Below are 23,798 nucleotides of genomic sequence, written 5' to 3' on the forward strand. Positions count from 1 at the left end.
AAACAGCTGGGGATCATTCAGTTCCATTACTTCTTTCTGTTACATTACAGAGAAGTGTGAAAAATTTTTCACCAACTTTTTTTTTTTAATTTGGCAACAACCCCTTGCTTTCTTCCTACATATTAACAGTGCACCAACAGTGACCAGACAAACAGCATAAGCCCAATCCACTCCAGCTTATCCTATGATCCAAGCGAATATTAGAAAATGTCACTAGCAATAGTTGTGTTTGCAATAGGAATCGGTTCAACAAATACTTGAAAGACATTCAGAGAGTCATCAACACTTCTGATGAAAACAGCAATTTAAGACACATCAGCAGCACCAGTGCTCCCATCTATTTCAATGGAGGAACAAATAAATGCCTTTACTTTCTTCTTCAATTGCCTGCCAAAGTCTGAATCCGTGACTGTTACTGTTTGTCTTGACAAACTTACACTGTATTAACAAAAGCCTGACACTTATCAGTGCATACTAGTCCAGCTGCCTTTAACATGCATGTTTTGATGAAGTACCCTTCAGAATATGGCTTTGATATTAATGTGATTAGATGACAATAATGTCACTAAGCTTCACTGCTGTATCAACCATCTGACCACTATGAGTAAAAACAAACTGATGCTTTCTAAGAGGAGCATTTAACTTAACAGCTTCTTGCTGTGAGCAAATTTAGCAAGCTGGCATGTGGTTCATTTCCGCCAAAACTATGTTGTTGTTAATTTACTGTATCTTGGAATGCTCAAGTTTCTGAAGACGCCTTATGTTTCTTCACCAAAGACATTTCTTTCCAGTGTGTTTTCAAATTACAATACAATACAATACAGTTTATTTTTGTATAGCCCAAAATCACACAGGAGGTGCAGCAATGGGCTTTAACAGGCCCTGCCTCTTGACAGCCCCCCAGCCTTGACTCTCTAGGAAGACAAGGAAAAACTCCCAAAAAAAACCTTGTAGGGAAAAAATAGAAGAAACCTTGGGAAAGGCAGTTCAAAGAGAGACCCCTTTCCAGGTAGGTTGGGCGTGCAGTGGGTGTCAAAAGAAGGGGGTCAATACAATACAATGCAGTACACAGAACAGAACAATTCCTCAATATAGTAAGAGATAAAAAATATAAACTTTAGAAGTACAGAGCAGAATTTAACAGTAGATGATATATCCTATAATAAGATTTGGATTTGTGTAGAGTCCTGGAGACCTCATCCTTCAAGCTGCCTCCCCCATTTGGCCATTCCACGGCTGAAACAGTGCTGGGCCAGCCAATCCGATGAAAGGACCCCTCTTTCCCACGATTTCTGAGATCCTCCATCTGGGATGACTTTTCCTTAGGTAGGCAAAGCAACTTGGCAGGTGGGCCGTGGCACCAAGTGCCACATTTGAGTACCGAGAAGAAAAACGGAATAAGTGAGGGTTAGTATGCAACTAGGGGGCTCCGCTCCCTGCTCGCTTCGCTCGCCAACCCCTGGTGTTGGGTAACCCGAAATACATTGATGTATGTATGAGATATATTGGAGTGTGAAGGCTCAGATGACGAATAAAGGAAGTAAAGAATCGATAGCATGGCACATTCGAAATATTTATTGGAATATTTCTTTATATACAACATTTGTAGTAAAGATGGTTTGTTGTCCTTGAATGAGTCTTCCTTGGTCTGGAGTATCTCTAGCTTTAACTTTAATGTCAGATGAATGCCGAACTCTTGAGAAGGCTACATAAAGTTGTCCATGTCCAAATACTGGTTCAGAGAGGTATATGCCAACTCTGTCCATGGTTTGTCCTTGGGATTTGTTGATTGTCATGGCAAATGCAGATTTAATTGGAAATTGGCGTCGTTTAAGTGTAAAAGGTAACTCCAGGTCAGAACTTGTAAGGTCAACTCTAGGAATCAAAACAGTATTGTTAGAATGTGATCCTGTAAGTACTTTTGCTTGAATAACATTGTCTGTTATGGTGTTGATGACTAAACGTGTACCGTTGCATAAACCTTGTTTAGTATTAAGGTTTCTTAACAGCATGACTATTGTCCCTATTTTAAGGTTAAGATTGTGTTATGGTAATCCGGCTGGGTTAATAGTGTTTAAATATTCTAACGGGAAATGAAGATGCTCATTCTCGTCTTCAGAATCAACATTGTCAGTACTCAGAAAGAGGCGGCTTTCTTCAGGAAGTAACGCAATGACCTGGTCATTTATCCGATCAACGTGAATATTTTTTGGACATAATATAGCCCGTTGTGTTAATAGTGGTATCTGGTCTAATGAGATTGTTGTTCCAAACACCTCCGTGACTAAGTCGTCGCAGATAAAGGGTTGAGGGATCTGAATAATATCTGGGTGAAGTCCACATGTATTGGTAAGGTTTCCATCTCCTAGTTGTAATAACCAATTGGTATATTCTGGATCTGGACATCGCATGTTTTGTACCAAATGTATTGTCTCAAAGTAATGCCAATTGTCTGCGTATTTCAAACTGGACTGAACAATAGCTGAACGCATGGCATGTGGAACAATAGCTAAGCATTGTCGAAAATCTCCTCCTAATAACAGTACTTTTCCTCCAAACGGAATATTATTATTCATTAACGTTTGGAGAAGTTTATCAATGGTGTTGAGTAAATGACTGGATGCCATTGTACATTCGTCTAAAATCAAGAGTTTTGCAAGACGGAGTTCTTGTGCATTGTTACTGTTCATTTTCATAGTTGATACCGATGTTTCCATGATTGGGACTGGAAGTTTGAATAAGGAGTGACATGTGCGACCATTTATTAACAAATTAGCTGCTACTCCGGTTGTAGCTGATGCGATAATTAACTGTTGTTTTGCAGTAAAGAAATGTATAAGTGTTTCATAAAGGTATGTCTTTCCGCTTCCCCCAGGTCCGTCCAGAAAGTAGCATTTGGGTATCGGGCTGTCGTCTTGTGTGGCAAGAACAATCTTATTAAAAGCAGCAGATTGTAAGGTATTTAATCTGGAAATCATAGTTTGCGCAATACGTTGTTCTTCTTGCAGATCTGTGGGTGTTGAATGTAGAGTCGGTAATGAATCTGGAACATTTGGTAAATTGAAGTTATCCAACGTATATCCAAGGAGCATTAGAGCTAACTGAATGTCTTTAAGTGCATAGGCTTCACAGTTTATGCAGGAATCATTGTTTCCATGTAGCTTGTGGCATATGTCTTCTATCATTCCTTGTTTGTTTGTATTCCAGAGGTGTAATGGATCTGATGGGGAGGAGAATGCACAGATATAAGCAAATAGTTGGCGAACTTGAGCTGGCATTGAAAACGATATCGCATCATTTAGAGTTTTCTGCCAAAGTGTATCATCCAATAAATATCCTTTGTCATTTACTGCCTCTTGGAATGTCTTACAGAGTTTGATGCTGTTGCCAATCCGAATTGTTTTAATGTCGTCAAATGCTCCGGTTTCATGTTGAAGAAGTAACCGTAGATAAAACCTTTCTGGCTCCTTAATACTGACAGTGTACATTCGCCCTATGACAATATTACCGTGGTGATGTCGTTTTCTCCATAACGTACCATTGTCAACCCAAACATAGTGAACCGGAATCTCCCAGTACTTCCACCGGTGAGCATCCTGATCGTTTTGATTGAGTTTAAACCACGCGGTAAGTTTAGTGTCTTTTGCAGCTGCTCTCTTTGCTGCTTGGACCTCATTACCTACGTGAAAACAGACATTTTGTTCGTGCTGCAAATGAACCGGCAAGCGACATATTGTGTGGCTCTGATTGTGCATTGGAAAGCAATATATTCTCCACATGGCCTCTGGAGCACTGATGTACCATAAATCTACATACATTCAAGTTTCATCGTGATCATTTCTTTCAGATACTGAAACATTAGCGCAATCATGGCCCTTGTAAACGTATTTGAATAGATACTTAACGCTTTTTACTGTAGCACAGATTTCAACATTTATATGGCAGTTGTATCGTAAACATAAATATGGATTGTATGCCACGACCCAGCTATTGTCAATTTGACGACCCTGAATAATGTGCAATGCATTTGTCTTTCGTCTCATATACTTAGGATATCCGTTAATATTTCCAAGTGTAGCGTCTTGGAAATCTTTGGGGAATCCTTTAGAACATTTGCCATTAATCATACATGGACTGTTTGGATTTCTATCGCCACATGGTGTATGAATCATATTTCTGATAACAATTTGAAAGAGACGCGGAGAAGTGTCACGGTATGGAATTTCAGCTTTAACTATTTTATTGATGTCATCTTCCGTGCGAATTTTGGAATCATCATCCAGTATTATTAATATATGGGCGTGCGGCAAACCTCTCTTTTAAAACTCGATAACGTGGATAATGGCTGTAACAGTCCCAAATAGAGATCTATTTTTGATATCTTCCAGCAGGTTATTTAGTTTAAGTCTAAAGACTCTTGCAACTAAATCCGAACGATTTTCGACTCTTTGCCATGGCATAAGATTATTTGTAATTTCTTTCCATTTAGGATTGCAGGTCATAGTGATAAATAGATCAGGTTTGCCAAACTTTCTTACGATAGCCATCGCATTCTGGTAATGCTGTTGCATATTACGTGGGCTGCCTTGAAAGGTACATGGTAGAATAACTGGTTTTCCAGCCGGATGATCCATGACGTCAGCATCACGATTTATGTAGTCTATCAGTGATTTGTAGTTATCAGCTTGCAGTGTAGGCTGGTTGTTTCTAATCCACTGGAGATCATTTGATTCTGCTCGAATATAAACGTCAACTATGTATTGTTGAGTTAGCTTTCCTGCATTGAGTAATGGATTAAAGTCGTCTCTTACAGAGAGTCTGTAGGAGAAATATTCTTTCATGGATACACGTGATCGCTTTTGCGCCTGATGTTTTTTATATCTGGAGATGAGAGCACTTCATCCTTCTTGGCCAGTTGGAAACAAAATGGGTTATGTCAAAGTATCAAGTTTTGGAAAACAAATGTCTATGCGTTGGAAGCGAGGTTTGTTGTTTCCATCAGGACGCAAATGCAAGACAATATCGCGGTCAAATGGAGGCTCACCATCTTTACTTTGAAAGACAATTGCAACTTCATTAATGATGGGAAGATTGTATCATCTTGGATCTTGTTCTTTGTCCTTTATTAACACTAAAGCAATTTTAGTTGGCGCTACACCTTCTGCCTCCGCTTTTGTATTGGCCTCTCTTTCAACCTCATGTAACATCTTTATAGACTTAGCTAATGGGTGATTGTTTATGACTTCAGCGACGTTTCTCATTATCAGCTCTGTGCATTGCTTGTTTTCAGGCAGGTTCATTCGTTGATAGATTGCGTCGTCTGGATCTAACACGTAGATCTGTGCATATTTGCGTTTGCGATTTTGTTCCAGGTGCACTGTTCCAATCCAATGTAATATTTGTCCACATACGCGAAAGCAGTATGGTCCATTGCCAGCTGGTGGCCTAATATTTACCCTGGTAGATGCAAAAGCAAATGAACTATTGTAGGATCTAATACAGTCCATAAAGTTTTTACTTTCGGGGACATTGTTAGTTAGAAGCCTTCGTAGATATTCAGGATATTCATCTAAAGGAGGCAAATGATATTCATTGATCTTTATGAATGTTCATTAATAGTGGACTCATTACAGAATGCGTTGTCAGCTAATTGGCGTAATTGTTCAGCGGTTGTTTGTCGTTCCTTTTCCGTTTATTTAATTTCCCATCGGGATTAATAAAGTATCTATCTATCTATCTATCTATCTATCTATCTATCTATCTATCTATCTATCTATCTATCTATCTATCTATCTATCTATCTATCTATCTATCTATCTATCTATCTATCTATCTATCTATCTATCTATCTATCTATCTATCTATCTATCTATCTATCTATCTATCTATCTATCTATCTATCTATCTATCTATCTATCTATCTATCTATCTATCTATCGACTCTGTCGTTTGAGAGGTGCGTTGTAGGCGCCTGCGTGCATTAATTGTATCCAGGCGGGCTTGTTTCTGTATGTTCATTAGTCGAGATGTGTCGTTTGGGAGCCGTGACTGCTCTGCTTGCGTTCTTTGAGAAGCGCGTTGTAGGCGCCTGCGTTCATTGTGTTTATCAAGGCGGGCTCGCTTTTGTAGCCCCGTCAGTCGAGATCTTTCTTCCTTGAGCCGTGCCTGCTTTGCTTGCGGCATTTCAGACGCGCGTTAGGCGCCTACGTTCATTGATTTTATCCAGGCGGGCTCGTCTTTGTATCTCCGTCAGTTGCGGTGTTTCGTTTTGAACCCGTGCCTGCTGTGCTTCCACTGTTTCAGATGCGCGTTGTAGGCGTCCACGTTCCTTTCTTATCCGTTTCTCTATTGACTCTGTCGTTTGAGAGGCGTGTTGTAGGCGTCTGCGTGCATTAATTGTATCCAGGCGGGCTCGTTTCTGTGTGTCCGCTAGTCGAGATGTTTCGTTTGGGAGCCGTGACTCCTTTGGTTGCGTTCTTTGATTGGCGCATTGTAGGCGCCTGCGTTCATTGTTTTTATCAAGGCGGGTTCGTTTTTGTAGCCCCGTCAGTTGAGATCTTTCTTTTTGGAACCGTGCCTGCTTTGTTTGCGGCGTTTCAGACGCGCGTTGTAGGCGCCTGCGTTCATTGATTTTATCCAGGCGGGCTCGTCTTTGTATCTCCGTCAATTGCGGTGTTTCGTTTTGAACCCGTGCCTGCTTTGCTTCCGCAGTTTCAGATGCGAGTTGTAGGCGTCTATATGCATTGTATTTGTCTATGCGGGCTTGCTTTTGTAGCTCCGTTAGTCAAGCTTTTTGGGTTTGTAGCCAAGATAGTTTTGCTTCCGCGGTTTCAGATGCACGTTGTAGGCGCCTCCATTTATTTTTTGTATCCATGCGGGCTCGTCTATGTAGCGCCGTTAGTTGATCTGGATCGTTTTGGAGACGTGACCGTGACTCCATTAGTTATCCGTTGTCTACCGTTAGTAATAGGGATAATTCCACTTACTGTTAACACAGAGCGTTTTCTGTGGTTGTACTGTCAATACCGCATGACTAATGTGATTCACATATGCTATATGGTTTGGACGTGTGAGGATGCCGTACGTTTATACAGTTGTCCATGTGTAAAGTCCGTGTCATTTGAGAAACGCGTTGTAGGCGCCCGTGTGCATTGTTTTCAGGAAGGCGGGCTGGTGTTTGTATCTCCGTGAGTCGAGCCGTCTCTTTCTGGAGCCGTGCCCGCTTTGCTTTACTATGCCGTGTAGTGTGTACGTTTGCGGCATCCATACTCTCTCCGGTTTGATTTTGGGCGGGGCGCTAAATCCTGTTGTGTTTGTTTGTTCTGTGGCCGTTCTCTGTGGCCGTGTCGTTAGGTATGGGCTTGTTGTTTTATTTGTTATTTCCGTTAGTGGAGCTGTATTGTGGTTGTATTTGGTGTAAAGCATTCAGCGGTTTGTACAATTCCAAGCAGCACATTATTCCTAACTTCACTCCGCAGTAGTGCCACTCACAATATGGAGGTGACGCCTGCGCCCTTCGCACTATCTTTGTGGACATGTGGGGCCTCCGTAGCCTCTTCCGTTTGAATCCGGGCTGCAGCGCAGAATCTTTTTTTTTGGCGTGGCTGTGTCGTTAGCTATGGGCGCCTTGTTGCTTCATTTCTCATTCTCGTCAGTGGAGCTGTTTTGTTTTTGGGCGGTGAGTCGTTCGTTCGCGGTGGATACGACTTCGATTGCGGTTTATGAGACGTGCGCTATACGCGCCTGCGCAGTACGTCTCATGGTCCCATCGCCGTAAACCTGCGTCCATACCATCCGGTTTACCATTCTCGGTTAGTAATATGGATTATAACTGTCATGTTACTTATGTTTAAGTGCTAATGACTAACAACAGAGATGCAGTCTGTACAGTTAATCAGCAGCTCTAGTCAGGATATGCTAAACTGAAGTAGTGAGTCTTCAGCCGGGATTTAAAAGCTGAGACCGAAGGGGCATCTCTTATAGTAGCAGGCAGACCATTCCACAGTTTAGGGGCCCTGTAACTAAAAGCTTGACCTCCCACTGTTATTTTATTAATCATTGGAATCATAAGCAGACCGGCATCTTGAGATCTTAATGTGCGCTCAGGTTTGTAAGTCATGATAAGTTCAGACAAATAAGCCGGACCTTGGCCATTTAATGCTTTATATGTTAAAAGGAGGATTTTGAAATCTGCCCTAAACTTAACCGGGAGCCAGTGTAAGGATTTAAGAACTGGAGTTATGTGTTCGTATTTTCTTGTTCTTGTAATAATTCTTGCAGCCGCATTTTGGATTAACTGGAGGCTGTATAATGAACAGTTTGAACATCCAGTGAACACTGCATTGCAGTAGTCAATCCTACTAGAGATAAATGCATGAATTAGTTTGTCAGAATCCTGTTTATTTAAAAAGCGCCTTAATTTCCTAACATTTTTAAGATGGAAGAAACATGTTTTGGACAACTTTGTAATATGTGCTTTAAATGACATGCTAGAGTCAAAGATAACTCCTAGATTGCGGGCTGATTCAGTAAAATTGACTGGGATTCCAACTGAGTTAAATGATGACAAAATATTGTTGTGATCAGCGTCATTCCCTCCAACAATTAACATCTCTGTTTTATCTGTATTTAAAGACAAGTAGTTCTCATTCATCCACTCCTTTAATTCGCTAACACAACTAATTAAAGACAACATTGGAGAAACTTCATTTGATTTAAATGAAAGGTATAACTGGGTGTCATCTGCATACGAGTGAAAATTAACATTGTTTCCTAATGATAGATCCCAGTGGAAGCATGTACAGTGAAAACAGTAAAGGTCCCAGTACTGAGCCCTGCAGGACACCATATTGAACTTCTGTGTATAATGATGGAGTACTGTCAGCACATTTCTGTACATATTGGAATCGATTTGATAAGTAAGAACTAAACCAAGCGAGAACAGTGCCTGTAAGCCCAACATCATTTTCTATCCTGTGCAGTAAAATAGAATGGTCAATGGTGTCAAACGCTGCACTTAAGTCAAACAACATAATTATAGTGGAGTTTCCTTCATCAGAGGATATCAGAATGTCGTTTACAACCCGTGTTAGTGCCGTTTCTGTACTATGACCAGTGCGAAAACCAGACTGGAATTTCTCAAATAAATTGTAATGCGTAAGATGTGTCTGAAGCTGACTGGCAACTACTTTTTCTAGTATTTTAGAAACAGTAAATTTGAAATAGGCCTATAATTATTTAGTATATGTGGGTCAAGGTCTGACTTTTTAAGTAATGGTTTAATGACTGACACTTTTAGTGTATCAGGTACTGTGCCATGCAATAATGAACTATTGATAATGTTTAGGATAGGCGCTGAAAGAACATCCATTGCACTTTTTACTAGTTTTGTTGGCACTGGATCTAGGGAACAAGTAGTGGGCTTCATTTTAGAAATTAAACTTAAGACTTTCTGCTCAGTTACAGGATTAAAATTACTAAAGTGCTGAGTGCAATGCGAGACAGGGTCTGCTAAGCTAGTATTTGGTTTATACTGTGATGCAGAGATCTGGGATCTTATATTTTTAATTTTCTCATTGAAGAAGTTCATAAAGTCTGTACTGCTAATATCTGTTGGTATTTTGCACTGTTGATCTGAATTTCCATTTGTTAATTTAGCCACTGTTTTAAACAGTACCCGAGGATTGTTATTATTTCTATCTATTAATGTAGAATAATATTCTGACCTGGAAATTAAAATGCTATTGTAGTTTGCCTAATGCAGTGTTAGAATTAACTACTATGTAAAGGCCAGAAACAAAGTAGAAAGGATATCTAGTGACTAAAAAAGGGATTTTTGTTCCTTTCTAAAAATTTTAACTCCTCAGACTACAGATCGTGCCAGAACTCCAGTGCAGAGCTCACACATTCAGATCAACACTCCTATAGTGATACATTGTAGTTGCCTATTAACTTAACCTGTATGCTCTAAATCCTAAGCCATGCATATGTTATGTTACAGCACAAACCAGTCAACTTCAACTCATATTGCTCTATAACTTCTTTTAAAACATACACATTTTATTTTATATGACTTGTCTATTTTTAACTTGTAATCTTTTTTTAAGCTTTATTGGATCTAGGCTGAGTGACTTGTTTTTCTCGTCATACACATTTCATTGTATGTTGACCCTGTGTTAACCTATATATGACAAATAAACCTAAACCTAACCTAATAAAGAATTTACTCTTTTAAAAAAATCTATGCTAACTTAGTTGGTAATTCTGTAAGGACATGAATAAATTAAAATCCTATAGGGATTCTTTTGGCACAGAGGTGAAAGAAAATCCTGAATGCATATAAATAAGATGTTTTGCTTTAAAAAAAAAATAGATGTATTTGCCCAATTTGCAGTTTCATCAAGACAGAAATGTAAGAAATAATATAACTGGTATATTAACTAACAGCATTAAGATAGTAAACTGTAGACTGTCATTTACAGTAATGCATTGGGCAAGATCAAGTAGAGCCCTAAATTAGTTTGCCAGTAAGGGCTGATTCACACTTGAGTGTTGTAAATTTCTAGCATTTGTTTGGTGTTTTTCAGATTTTTTTTAATGTTGTTTTGCAGGCATTTTACAAGCATTTTCCAGACTCTCTTGGGGGTAGCTTTCAGGTGGTTTTTTTTTCAGATTTTTTTTCAAGAATTTTCTCAGTGTTTTCAAAGAAACATTTTGCAGGGAAAATATGATTGACATAATTTCCTTTTTGACAGTTGTAAGAGGTGAAGTGATTGTTCTGTTTCCAAAATGTCTTCTGTGATTTTAGTTCGTTTAATCCTGACAATCAGAAAGTACTGAAGAGCAGGGGTCGTCAGCATTGTGAGTGCACATATTATACACCCTCTGTTCTGCACCAAATGCAGGCAAGAGGAAATTCTGGAGCAAGCAGCATCCTGAAAAATTCCAGGATTACACATGGTTGTCAATCAGCACATAAGTAATATGTGAGAAAAAAAAAACCATTGCGTTGTTTTGCAAAAAAATTTCCTGCTGCTGTTCATGCAATATCATGCCAGCACGTAAACCATTTGTCTAGTAACAGCTGTTGAGGAAAGGGTTATTGTGCATAGCAATAATCAACTCAATTGAACATACATTATATTTAAATACATTTAATCCTGCATGTGCTGAAGGGTAAATTTAATTTGCCCAGATTAGGGTTACTGGGAAACCAGTGATTATCGCAGCAGCCCTGGGTGCAATGCAAGAAGCACACATGGTGAATGATACTCGGATCATTTTCAGGTCACAGTTGCACAGCCAAGCAGAATTGAGTGCGCAGTGTGTAATCTGACAACAGAAACATGTTAAAAAAAAGTATTTAGTTTTATTCCACTTACTTGTCAAAAGATATTTTGAAACAGTGTGATCTGATCTGGTAGTGCAGCGGCCAGTATTCACCCAGGGGCTCCGATTGAGGGTGGATGTTGTTTACTTCATGAAGAGCTAAATGTATTTTCTTATTTGACACGTAAGTAAGTATTCAGTGTTATAACAGGCAATAATACTCGGTTCAACACGCGCAATAATATCGATCAATCCAGATATACATAGACAAAACTAAATTCAATATGGCGCTGTGAGGGAGATCTCTGCACTACCACTTTACCGATTTGTGTAAACATCTGTACTAACCTTTAATCCTATTAAAACTAAGTGTAAGCCTAAAGCCTTTGCTGAATTATTGTGACTTGTTTTTAAACTTATGTATCTTAATGTCCTGCAGCAGCTATTAACGACGACACTGGCATTTTTTTTTCTAGTTTCAATGAGCTGCTTCATTCAGGAAGAAGCACTGACTTCCTGTAAAAAGCTTCCAAAATTCTCTTTTGTTTTCTTTGCGTTACCATTGATTTCGAAGGAACAAATGTTTGGCCAAAAGTGCTTGAAAACTGCTGCATGCAGGAATTTTCCAACCCACTTGTTGCTAAAATGCTTAGATGTTAGTATCATTGAAAATAATGGCAAATAACTTTTCAAGCAGTTTAGGAGTGTTCTGGTTTAGTGTTAAAATGCTAGAAAAAAGCTTAAGTGTGAATGGTCCCTAAATGTTCAGTGGCAGGTGTTACAGTTAACACATTTCAAGGTTATGGTACATTTCATTTCACCAGCTCAGTACAGGCAGTCCCCAGGTTACGTACGAGATAGGGACTGTAGGTTTGTACTTAAGTTGAATTTGTATGCAAGTCAGAACAGGCACATTATTTTAACAAATGCTATTGTTGACTGACTGTAACCAAGTGCTCTGCCAATGAATGATGGAGTTTCACCTCTTTCTACTTTATTTTCCATGGTGATGGTTTTTCTCTTCTTTACTATATCACCAGCACTTGCATCAGATTTGTGTTTCAGAGACATTGTTGAAGGGTGAAGACAAAAAGTTAAGATGAGCTCTTCTGCACAGCACTGTACAGCTATCACAGCAGGAAGGCACCAGTCATCAACACGTCTCATGTATAGGGTGGTCCAGATCTAATTATGCAATTTTCATTACGCTATAACTTAATTCAGTTTATTACATAGAAAATCACCCAAAAAATCCCGGACCATCGAGAAGTGTGCGAACTGACGACATGAAGAATCGTCTTTGTGCCGAACTGGAATCGTCCCTGCATAAATTAAAGTAAAGGGTGGCCAGACAATTCCCCACATCAGTCAATTCCCCACATTCCCAACTCCCCACAATTACAATTCCCCACATCACAATTCCCCACATTGCAATTCCCCACATTGCAATTCCCCACTTCCACAACTCCCCACATTGGGATAATATGGAGTGCACTGAATTAATAATATAATGAAGGAATTCTAAAATGCAAATAGTAGTAATTAATCTCCAAAAGTTTTATTTCATGACAATTTATTGAAATGCATTACTGATTACAAAATACAAGTAACTGATATACACAAATGAACAAATGAGTTTAATACAAAATATGCTTGGTACAAAATAATGAATTAGATAAGGTCCTATTCCATTTGCTAATAATTCCACTGTACAGGTTTATCTTTACTCCCGACTAGGGTAAGTTCGCTACAGACTATCAAACGTGCAAACTTGGTGCGCGCGACGCGGAGCACGTAGATACGTTGTAAGGCGCGAGAAGAATTTTATTTGATTTATTTCGTGTTTTTATTTTTACACCATAAGTAGAGTCTATTATTTTTGAGAACTTTAATTTTGGTAATTTAAAAAAGATAAAAATCAAAAATGTTACGTTTTAGCATGTTTTAAGAAAGATTCAAAAAATAATAGAATTCAACTTACCTGTTTCAAATTTTTAAAAGGCAAATTGTATATAAAAATGCATGCTTGGATAATGTATTTTTACATATTTATTAACAAGTAGCGTTTTTAAATAAAATAATGCTCGATGTGGGGAAACGGAGGGCACGCTTTTGTATCATTATATGGACTGTCTTATATAGTACATTAGTCTATGGTTATAATAAATATTATCCCAATGTGGGGAGTTGTGGACGTGGGGAATTGTGAATTTGGGGAATTGCAATGTGGGGAATTGTGATGTGGGGAATTGTAATTGTGGGGAGTTGGGAATGTGGGGAATTGACTAAGGTGGGGAGTTGTCATGGAACCAAATTAAAGTCATCCAGATGATCTGGATCTGCATAATTAGATCTGGACCACCCTGTACTGACAAGAGACAACTTCCTGCTATGTGCGTAACAGTACAAGCAGGCTTGCTATTGAGAATGAATGGGGGCGGTTCATCACCAGCCCACCTCACAGTCACCTCCACTACAGTATGCTGCCTGCAGCATGCGCAACACCACCGCCCCCATTCAACACGCAGCCGTCCGAGGCACACTACAATGCTACCCCCCACCGCCCCATTCAGCCACAACCGGATCACCGCTTGCAGCATTACCAGCCGTGCACCTAGAACGAACAGGGCAGCCGTGTGTGGTGGGCAGGCAGTGAAACCGCTTGCTGCCGGGAGCCACCGGAGGGACACTACACTACACTGCGCAAGCAGCGAAATCGCCCCCCTCCAGCCTCTGTCCAGCCACCACTTGCAGCGTCTGCAGGCCGAAGATGATGGAGCAGCAGTTACTGAGGCGCATGCGTCGCAGCTGCTACCCCGTTCGTATGTCGTAGGTCGAATGTCCGTAACCTGAGGACTACCTGCATATATGTAACAATTTAGGAATACTGTTGTTAGTAGTGTATAAAAAGGAGATTCCATTATAGGTCAGTGAATGAAAAGATTGCAAGCAATAAGCTTATCTTGCTGATGTGTACCAAGTAAGTAATGTATGTGTCATTGTCACAAGCATTCTTATGATCATACAGAATAGATAGATAAAACTTTATTTCTTCCCAGGGGAATTTTGACTTTTTACAGAAGCACATTAAATAATTAAGTAAATAAATAAATGTACACACGTACATTATGATCTGAACACCCACCTGAATGACTAAAAAGAGGGAAAACTTTAGAATTTGCAGTTAGAGTGACAGTGAGGCATTATGCAGGAATATTGCTGTTGGTATAAAGTATGAGTTGGTATTCTGTGAAGGGCTGTAGTCAAGTCCACCTTTGTCAATTCCAAGAGATCAAGTCAAGACTAAGTCTAAAGGAAGATGAAGACCATGTTCAAAACCAAGCATTAACTAAAATTTATGATTTGCTAATTCTCTGATGGCACATTTGAGACTCTGATCTATTGAACCTCAACAGATTCTCTTTAGACAATGGATTGAAGAATGGAAAAGGATGTCACCAGTAACAGTAGGACCATATACAACAGGACACTGAAATGCGGTAGTGGACATGTAGCTCTAATACCAAAAAAAAAAAAGATGCGAGTTGTTTTCATTACAGAAGTTAACATACAGAAGTGTTTTTTATGATCATTTTTCACTTTTATTCAATCAAAAACAGAGTGAAATGACAGTATTAGGGTGAAATAATATTTTACTTAGCATTACGCTCACCACTGTGCAGAATATCTAATAATATGTAACTTGCTGCCTCATGAAGATTGTTGTGCTGCATTGAAGTAAAAAACACATTAACCAATATACAGTATTAGTCACTTAAAATACAGATACAGCATAAACTTGACCCTTTTCAAAATCGAGCTATTCTGAAAATTTGGTACCTGCTCTATGCAGCTCTTCTATATAATTGTTACTTTTGTCTAATATATGTTCTATTAATTTTTCCCATTTTGTGCACATTAATCATAAAATTCCAATGCTCATTATACTTTACAGTACTAGAGAAGTCCATGGTTGCACCCAAGAAACAGCAGGACATGTCTTTGAAAAACATGTAATTTACTGTGTTTCAGTCTGGACAGAAAAACAGATTATGGACAGGCAGCTTCACTTTTTCTTTTAATCTGCAAAATTGAAAATAAGTTTTAAAAAAAAAAAAAAAAAAACATATTTCAGCAGTTGTATTGCAACACACAGATTTCCAGTTGTAGCTCTTGCAACTGTTAACAATCTGTTAACTTAAGTCTACCCAGGTGATAGTAATGTTTAACTTCTTTAAAAAAATAAATAAAAAAAACACAATAAAGTTCATGAGTAAATAATCTGCACAGCGATGAAAACTAGTGTAATTCATACTGTAACAGTAGTTAGCCAAAACATTTACTAAACCTAATATTGTTCGTACGTAATTATTTGTAATATGCAAGTCTAGAGAAGAATAGGAATTTTCAACCAAGCGAAACTACAGTTGCTATTTTTGTTTGAAATAAAAATCCACAGTTGTTTTAGCAATGGAAGGACAGAATAAGCTGATGGGCTTTTAGGAACTGATCAAGAGAGCAGCCTTCTAACAAGCAGGGGTTCATACAGCTGAATTCTCAATAGTTTAGTAACACTAACCAAAAATCAAAGTCGCAAAAAACTTTGAAGTCTTGACCCAGTTATTATCATCCAGGAGTTAATATCTTGTTTTTTAAATGACAAGATGTGCTGTTGCAAGTGCTGTTCTCCTGGCCAGTGCTATATAAAGTAAACACCAGTTATATCTGAGTAAAAGTACAGATACCTTTCTAGAAAATGACTAAAGTAAAAAGTTACCTATGAGAAAACTACTCAAGTATAAGTTTTAAAGTATACAATATTTGTTTACTTAAGCACCAAAAGTGCATGTAAATTTAAGATCTTTGTTATTTATAGGTATAAAATATGTTCTTACACACTGAAAATAATCTAGGATGTAACTAAAGACATTGAGAACAGTAAGACAGTGGAAAACAATTGAGAAATATCAAATTCAAAGTAATGATTACAACAAATTAAATAGTTATATAACAGAGTAATGTGACATAGTCTCAGCAGCAGTAACCTGAGTGTGAAATGTTGAAGTACTAGGTCTTTAGTTTTAAAGCAGAAAAGCTGAATCCGTCTGTGTTATTTGTGTGAAGATTGCTCTGGAAGTTGGATGTTCTGATCTGAAAGTTGCAACTTCTGCATTATCTGTATTTGTCTTTGAAATATTAAGGAAGTCTACATGTTATGTAAAGGGGAGCTAAACCTGCTACATGATTGTAAGTGAGAAGCAGTATTTTAAAATTGCCCCTAAGGCTTGTCACCTCTCACAGCTGTACTTCTTATTCTTGCTGTCTTGTTTTGAATTAACTGTAGCACAGTTGGCACTTTGTGAACAATTCAAATAGCCTGACAATGAAGCATTACACTTCAGTTCTGCTTGAGACAAAAGAGTTAGCTTTTTAAGATCCTGCATCTCATCAGCATAAAGTGGAAGTTGTAAGCCAATCTTAATGAGTATAATTTTTGTCTTAATAGGAGAGCTGAAGGAGCTTTCAAAAAAAAGGATGGAGAAGATCATGTACCTACCTCTACTCTGAACCAAAAATACTGTTTAAGAGAGACAGATACACGGCTGAGCAGAGAGAGGGGAAACATATTGATCAAGATACCTTCAGCAAAAATTAGAGGTGAGCCAAATCATATTTTCTTATGTATGTATTTGTGTGATAGTGATGCTCTAAATGATTTGCTGCAGACCTTGATTGGTTGATTTTTTTCACGCCAAATGACTCTATTGATGCTGGGTAAATTAGCTGATGTCAAAAAATTATTTTTCAGAATCTACTTTTCTAAGTTTTACAGTAGTACCTTCCTACCAGTATTTTATTTATAGTGCTCCTTTCACAAAGTATTGTGGTACTTGAGGAGTCTTGTGTGTCGTTTTACTGCGGAAACTTCCTGTTAAGAGAGAGCAGACAGTCAGAGTTCAGAAGACAGTGAATACAGGAATACTGACTTTTTTTCATTAAATAAAGTTGATTAGTAAACTGAGAAAAGGTAACCAGTGGAGCTGTCCTGTGCATAATGTGAAAAGGCAGACGTATATGTGATGCTGCTGAAATTAGAGTGTACGAGTGGTGTGTCTTCAGCAGAAATTTAAAAGAGAATGAATCCAGACATTCTCGTTTTGTCCTATAATTAAAATGAACACTCCCTGCCTGAGTGTGGATGGCGAGTGAACTTGTGCTTAGTACAGCTGCTCACATTTTTAATTAGAAAAAGATTAGATAAAGAAGAATTTGCACTCGCTACTTAGTAAACAATAGGCTTCTTAGCTTAAAAGCTAGATGTGTCGGGTTTAGGTGTAAACTTATTAAGCATGTTAGTCTTGTATCTTTGATAAGCATAAAAAATTTATTAGAATTGTGGCTTGCAATTATAACAAGCATTTTGTTTTCTTTTATGTCATACGTATTTATGGATAAATGTTGTGTGTACAGATTTTATTAGTTTGAAAATCATGTTTTAAGGGGATTTTATTTATTAGTAATTCTTATGGTCACTGAACAAAACATCTACATAATTTTGTTAAAAGGTAATACCTTGGTCTGCAGTTTAATTATAAAATACCACTTTAATATAGCATAAGGCTTTTAAACAGCTGGTTATGTACAAACTTAGTGCTACATATAAAAAAAAATTAAAGGGGTAAAGAACACAAGTCGGAATCAGTATCGGAATTGACTGATTGTTATCAGTATCGACCCGAGAAAGAACCTGATCAGATTATCACTAGTCTGTATATACATTTTGTGTGTATGTATATGTGTGTATATATAATATAAAATAAAATAACACTCCTCAAAAAAATTAAAGGAACACTTTGAAAACATAGCAGATCTTAATGGGGAAAAAATGCTGGATATCTATATAGATATGATGCAGCAGGCTAGTCCATTTTGATGAAATTTCATTGTAGCAACTCAAAATCGTACTTAGTAGTTTGTATGGCTCCCCACATGCTTGTATGCATGCCTGACAACGTCTGGGCATGTTCTTTAATGAGATGACGGATGGTGTCCTGGGGGATCTCCTCCCAGATCAGGACCAGGGCATCACTGGGCTCCTGGACAGTCTGAGGTGCAACCTGGCAGTGTCGGATGGACCGAAACATAATGTCCCAGAGGTGTTCTATTGGATTTAGGTCAGGCGAGCATGGGGGCCAATCAATGGTATCAATTCCTTCATCCTCCAGGAACTGCATGCATACTTTCACCACATGAGGCCGGGCATTGTCGAGCACCAGGAGTAACCCAGGACCCACTGCACCAGCATAGGGTCTGACAGTGGGTCCAAGGATTTCATCCTGATACCTAAAGAGTTAGTTCTGGCGCCGCCGAGAGTGGCAGCCTTTTCAGCAGCTCCATGTATGACTTTATATGTATGTGTACTTTTCTACTTTTATTTTTCTATTTTTATTTATTGATCACTCCTATCACTTTATTTTATGTGGATTCGTTCCCTGAACACACTTACTTTTACAACGTGGGCACGGATTTTTACACGCCGAGACTTGTCTATTCAAGTACTCAACTTCGAGCGCTGAGAACAAATACTAGTGCCGGTGTGGTTCCCTGTTTACCCAACGAGGTAAGAAGAAGGCGGTATCGTGGCAGCAAAGCCGGCACTAAGCTAAAAATGAAGCGGCTTGCGAGAAAGTGGCGTTTTAAGCCTTCAGTGATTCTGGGAAATGTGAACTCAATCTCAAATAAGATCGATGAACTGGCTGCGCTGGTGAAAAATGTCAGAACCTACAGAGAATGCAGTTTGTTGTGCTTTTGCGAAGCGTGGCTAACTACCACCATCCCAGATGCTAACGTGGAGCTACTTGGGTTTAGCACAGTTAGAGCAGACAGAGATGCAAGTACCTGTGGGAAACACAAAGGAGGAGGACTCGCTCTCTATGTTAATACACAGTGGTGTAACTCTGGACATGTTAACGTCAAAGTCTCCACTTGCTGCAGGGACATCGAACTGTTGGCCATAAGTTTGCGTCCCTATTACTTGCCCAGAGAGTTTGGACACGTCATTATTGTTATTGTGTACATCCCTCCTCGGGCGGACGTGGAGACAGTGAGTGACATCATCCATTCTGCTGTTGCTAAGTTACAAATGCAGCACCCTGAGACGCTTGTGCTAATCGCTGGAGACTTTAACCATGTGACGCTGGACAAAACATTACCTGCCTTCTCCCAGTATGTGGACTGTAACACCCGGGGAAATAAGACTATTGATTTACTGAATGCAAACGTTAAAGACGCATACAGCGCCACCCCGCTGCCTGCACTTGGGAAAGCAGATCATAACCTGGTTCTACTTCAGCCTCATTACAAACCAAAAGTGAGAGTCCTACCTGCAACCACACGATCATTCAGGAAGTGGACCCCGGAGGCAGAGAAGGCTCTGAGAGAATGTTTTGGAACTACAGACTGGGATATCCTGCAGGGATCACATAGTGAGAACATTGAGGAAGTTGTTGACTGCACTACTGACTACATCAACTTCTGTATGGACATTGTAGTTCCAGTAAGAACTGTACGCTGCTATGCTAACAACGCCATGGATTACAAGTGACATCAAGGGCCTTTTGAACCAGAAGAAAAGGGCTTTCAAAGGCGGTGATCAGCATGAGCTCAAGCGCGTGCAGAAGGAACTCCGAGTCCAGCTCAGGGCGGCGAAGGAGCAGTACAGGAGAAATCTGGAGCAGAAGTTGCAGAATAACAGCATGAAGGAAGTGTGGGATGGGATGAAGATCATCACTGGCTGCAGCTCGAAGCGGGGTACCACCATCGAGAGAGACGTGAAGAGAGCAAACCAAATGAACAACTTCTTTAACAGGTTTGACCACACTAACCCACTCTCACCTCGGAGTACTGCACCCTCCACAAATCCTTCTGCTGATACCAGCATAGGAGAGACATCCCCACCCATAATTACAACAGCGCAAGTGAGCAGAGAGCTGAGGAGACTTCGTGCCAGCAAAGCAGCGAGTCCAGATGGAGTATCGCCATGACTGCTGAAGGTCTGTGCATCGGAGCTGGGGGGTCCTCTACAGCGCATCTTCAACCTGAGCCTGGAACAGGGGAGAGTCCCGAGGCTTTGGAAAACATCTTGCATCACCCCAGTCCCAAAGGTATCACGTCCTAGTGAGCTGAATGACTTCCGGCCTGTTGCTCTGACATCACATGTGATGAAGACCATGGAGAGGCTGCTGCTTCACCACCTGAGACCACAGGTTCAACACGCCCTCAACCCTCTGCAGTTTGCATATCAGGAGAAGGTGGGAGCGGAGGATGCCATCATCTATATGCTACATCGATCCCTCTCCCACTTGGACAGAGGCAGTGGTGCTGTAAGAATTATGTTTCTAGACTTCTCTAGCGCCTTCAGCACAATCCAACCTCTGCTCCTTAGGGATAAGCTGACAGAGATGGGAGTAGATTCATACCTAGTGGCATGGATCGTGGACTATCTTAAAGAGAGACCTCAGTATGTGCGTCTTGGGAACTGCACATCTGACATTGTGGTCAGCAACACAGGAGTGCCACAAGGGACTGTACTTTCTCCGGTAATGTTGAGCCTATATACATCAGACTTATACAACTCGGAGTCCTGCCACGTGCAAACGTTCGCTGATGACACTGCTATCATGGGCTGCATCAGGAGTGGGCAGGAGGAGGAGTATAGGGACCTAATCAATGAGTTTGTTAAATGGTGCGACTCAAACCACCTACACCTGAACACCAGCAAAACCAAGGAGCTCGTGGTGGATTTTAGGAGGCCCAGACCCCTCATGACCCCGTGATCATCAGAGGTGACTGTGTGCAGATGGTGCAGACCTATAAATACCTGGGAGTGCAGCTGGATGATAAATTAGACTGGACTGCCAATACTGATGCTCTGTGTAAGAAAGGACAGAGCCGGTTATACTTCCTTAGAAGGCTGGCATCCTTCAACATCTGCAATAAGATGCTGCAGATATTCTATCAGACGGTTGTGGCGAGCGCCCTCTTCTACGCGGTGCTGTGCTGGGGAGGCAGCATTAAGAAGAAAGACGCCTCACGCCTGGACAAACTGGTGAGGAAGGCAGGCTCTGTTGTTGGCATGGAGTTGGACAGTTTGACATCTGTGGCAGAGCGACGGGCGCTCAGCAGGCTCCTATCAATTATGGAAAATCCACTGCATCCACTAAACAGTGTCATCTCAAGACAGAAGAGCAGCTTCAGCGACAGACTGCCGTCACTGTCCTGCTCCACTGATAGACTGAGAAGATCGTTCCTCCCCCAAACTATGCGACTCTTCAATTCCAGCCGGGGGGGTAAACATTAACATTATACAAAGATATTGTCTGTTTTTTACCTGCATTATTATCAATCTTTAATATTGTTTTTTGTATCAGTAAGGTGCTGCCGGAGTATGTGAATTTCCCCTTGGGATTAATAAAGTATCTATCGATTGATCGTCAAGGTGCCATTGTCTAGCCTGTAGAGGTCTGTGAACCCTCTGTGGATATGCCTCCCCAGACCATCACTGACCCACCACCAAACCGGTCATGCTGAACAATGTTACAGGCAGCATAATGTTCTCCATCGCTTCTCCAGACCCTTTCACGTCTGTCACATGTGCTCAGGGTGAACCTGTTCTCATCTGTGAAATGAGAAATCTGCCATTTCTAGTATTCTATGGCAAATACTAATCGAGCTCTATGGTGCCAGGCAGTGAGCACAAAACCCACTAGAGGACGTCGGGCCCTCAGGCCACCCTCATGAAGTCTGTTTCTGATTGTTTGGTGAGAGACATTCACACTAGTGGCCTGATGGAGGTCATTTTGTAGGGCTCTGGCACTGCCCCCCCCATCCTGTTCCTCCATGCCTAAAGGAGCAGATACTGGTCCTGCTGATGGGTTAAGGACCTTCTTTGGCCCTGTCCAGCTCTCCTAGAGTAACTGCCTATCTCCTGGAATTTCCTCCATGCCCTTGAGACTGTGCTGGGAAACGCAGCAAACCTTCTGGCAATGGCACTTCTTGATGTGCCATACTGGAGAAGTTGGACTACCTGTGCAACCTTTTTAGGGTCGAGTCTCATGCTACCAGTACTGACACTGACTGTAGCCAAATGCAAAAATACTGAAAAAACAGTCAGAAGAGACGAGGAGGGAAAAATGTCAGTGGCCTGCACCTTTTAAACCATTCCTGTTTTGAGGGTTGTCTCATTGTTTCCCCTCAAGTTCACCTGTTCTTAATTTCATTAACACCAAAGCAGCTGAAACTGATTAACAACCCCCTCTGCTTCTTAACTGACCAGATCAATATCCCAGAGGTTTAATTGACTTGATGCTATACTCTGATTAAAAAGTGTTTAATTTTTTGAGCAGTATATATATAATATATATTTATGGGTACATATGTGTGTGTGTATGTATAGTAATATATATGTGTGTGTGTGTGTGTGTGTATATATATATATATATATATATATATATATATATATATAATATTTACGCACATACATAGTAGGGGGCTTTGCCCCCTCTTTGCTGTGCTCGGCAATCCCCCCCACCGGCACTACGCGCTGTTGTGAAAAGGATGGCTGAACGCACCCCAAGAAGATGCCACCGCTTCTCGGAAACCCCTCTTAAATGGTGATACAATGGGAAACAAACCCTTTTTTTTTTTTTTTCGTCCCAAGATTTTTTTTTTTTATAATATATATAAAAAAAAAAAAATCTTGGGACGAAACTGCGACAAGACGTGATCTTTGGAAGAGAGATCTTTTGAGAGACAGAGACACTTTCACGATCCATGAGACATGCATGTCATGTCATACTTACAGCCTTTGGAAGCAAGTCCCTTGATAAACATGTTGAGGAGGTTAGAGATAATGGAAGTAGAAAAATTCGAAAGTCTGAAAAAAATGAGAGTAAAGCTCACATTAGCGGAAACAAATGGAAAATATTACTCAGTGAAATAACAGCAAAAAGTGATCAAATAGTGTTTGAGGATGTCTTTGGGAGAAGAGAGACAAGGCAGTGATTTTAAAACATTCGAAGCGCCTCACAAAATGCAGATCACGCTACACAAGAGCAGGAGCAAGCCAGCAGGTGATCGAGGTGGAGGTAAAAAAAAAAAAACAACTTTTATTTGATTCCCATTGTATCACCGGTAAAGAGGGTTTTCGGAGGAGCGACTGCATCTCCTTGGTTGCGTTCAGCCCCCTTGTTCACAACGTCGTGTAGCGTCGGGGTAGGGGGAGGGTTAGGCAAGTGAAGTGCAGATTACAGCACACGGCAGCAGCAGCAAGCCAGAATCTGATCAAACAAAGAGGAAGAAAAAAAAAAAAAAAAAGACAACTGTTAATCGTTTCCCATTGTATCACCATTTAACAGGGGTTTTGGAGGAGCGGCCGCATCTCCTGCGCTCCTTCCGCTCCCCTCATTTAC

The 23,798-nt window shown here is 40.2% G+C and overlaps 1 protein-coding gene across 1 annotated transcript in view; it reads left to right on the forward strand.

Annotated features, from left to right (window-relative positions):
- kmt5c (lysine methyltransferase 5C) overlaps window positions 1–23,798 on the forward strand; it is a 200,265-nt gene that overhangs the window by 168,134 nt on the left and 8,333 nt on the right. The window contains exon 9 of the mRNA XM_051933690.1: window positions 16,835–16,986. Within this exon, the coding sequence (XP_051789650.1) occupies window positions 16,835–16,986 (152 nt within the window). The remainder of the gene's footprint in view (window positions 1–16,834; window positions 16,987–23,798) is intronic.

This window comes from Erpetoichthys calabaricus, chromosome 11 (assembly GCF_900747795.2).
Source record: "Erpetoichthys calabaricus chromosome 11, fErpCal1.3, whole genome shotgun sequence".
Classification (NCBI taxonomy): domain Eukaryota; kingdom Metazoa; phylum Chordata; class Cladistia; order Polypteriformes; family Polypteridae; genus Erpetoichthys; species Erpetoichthys calabaricus.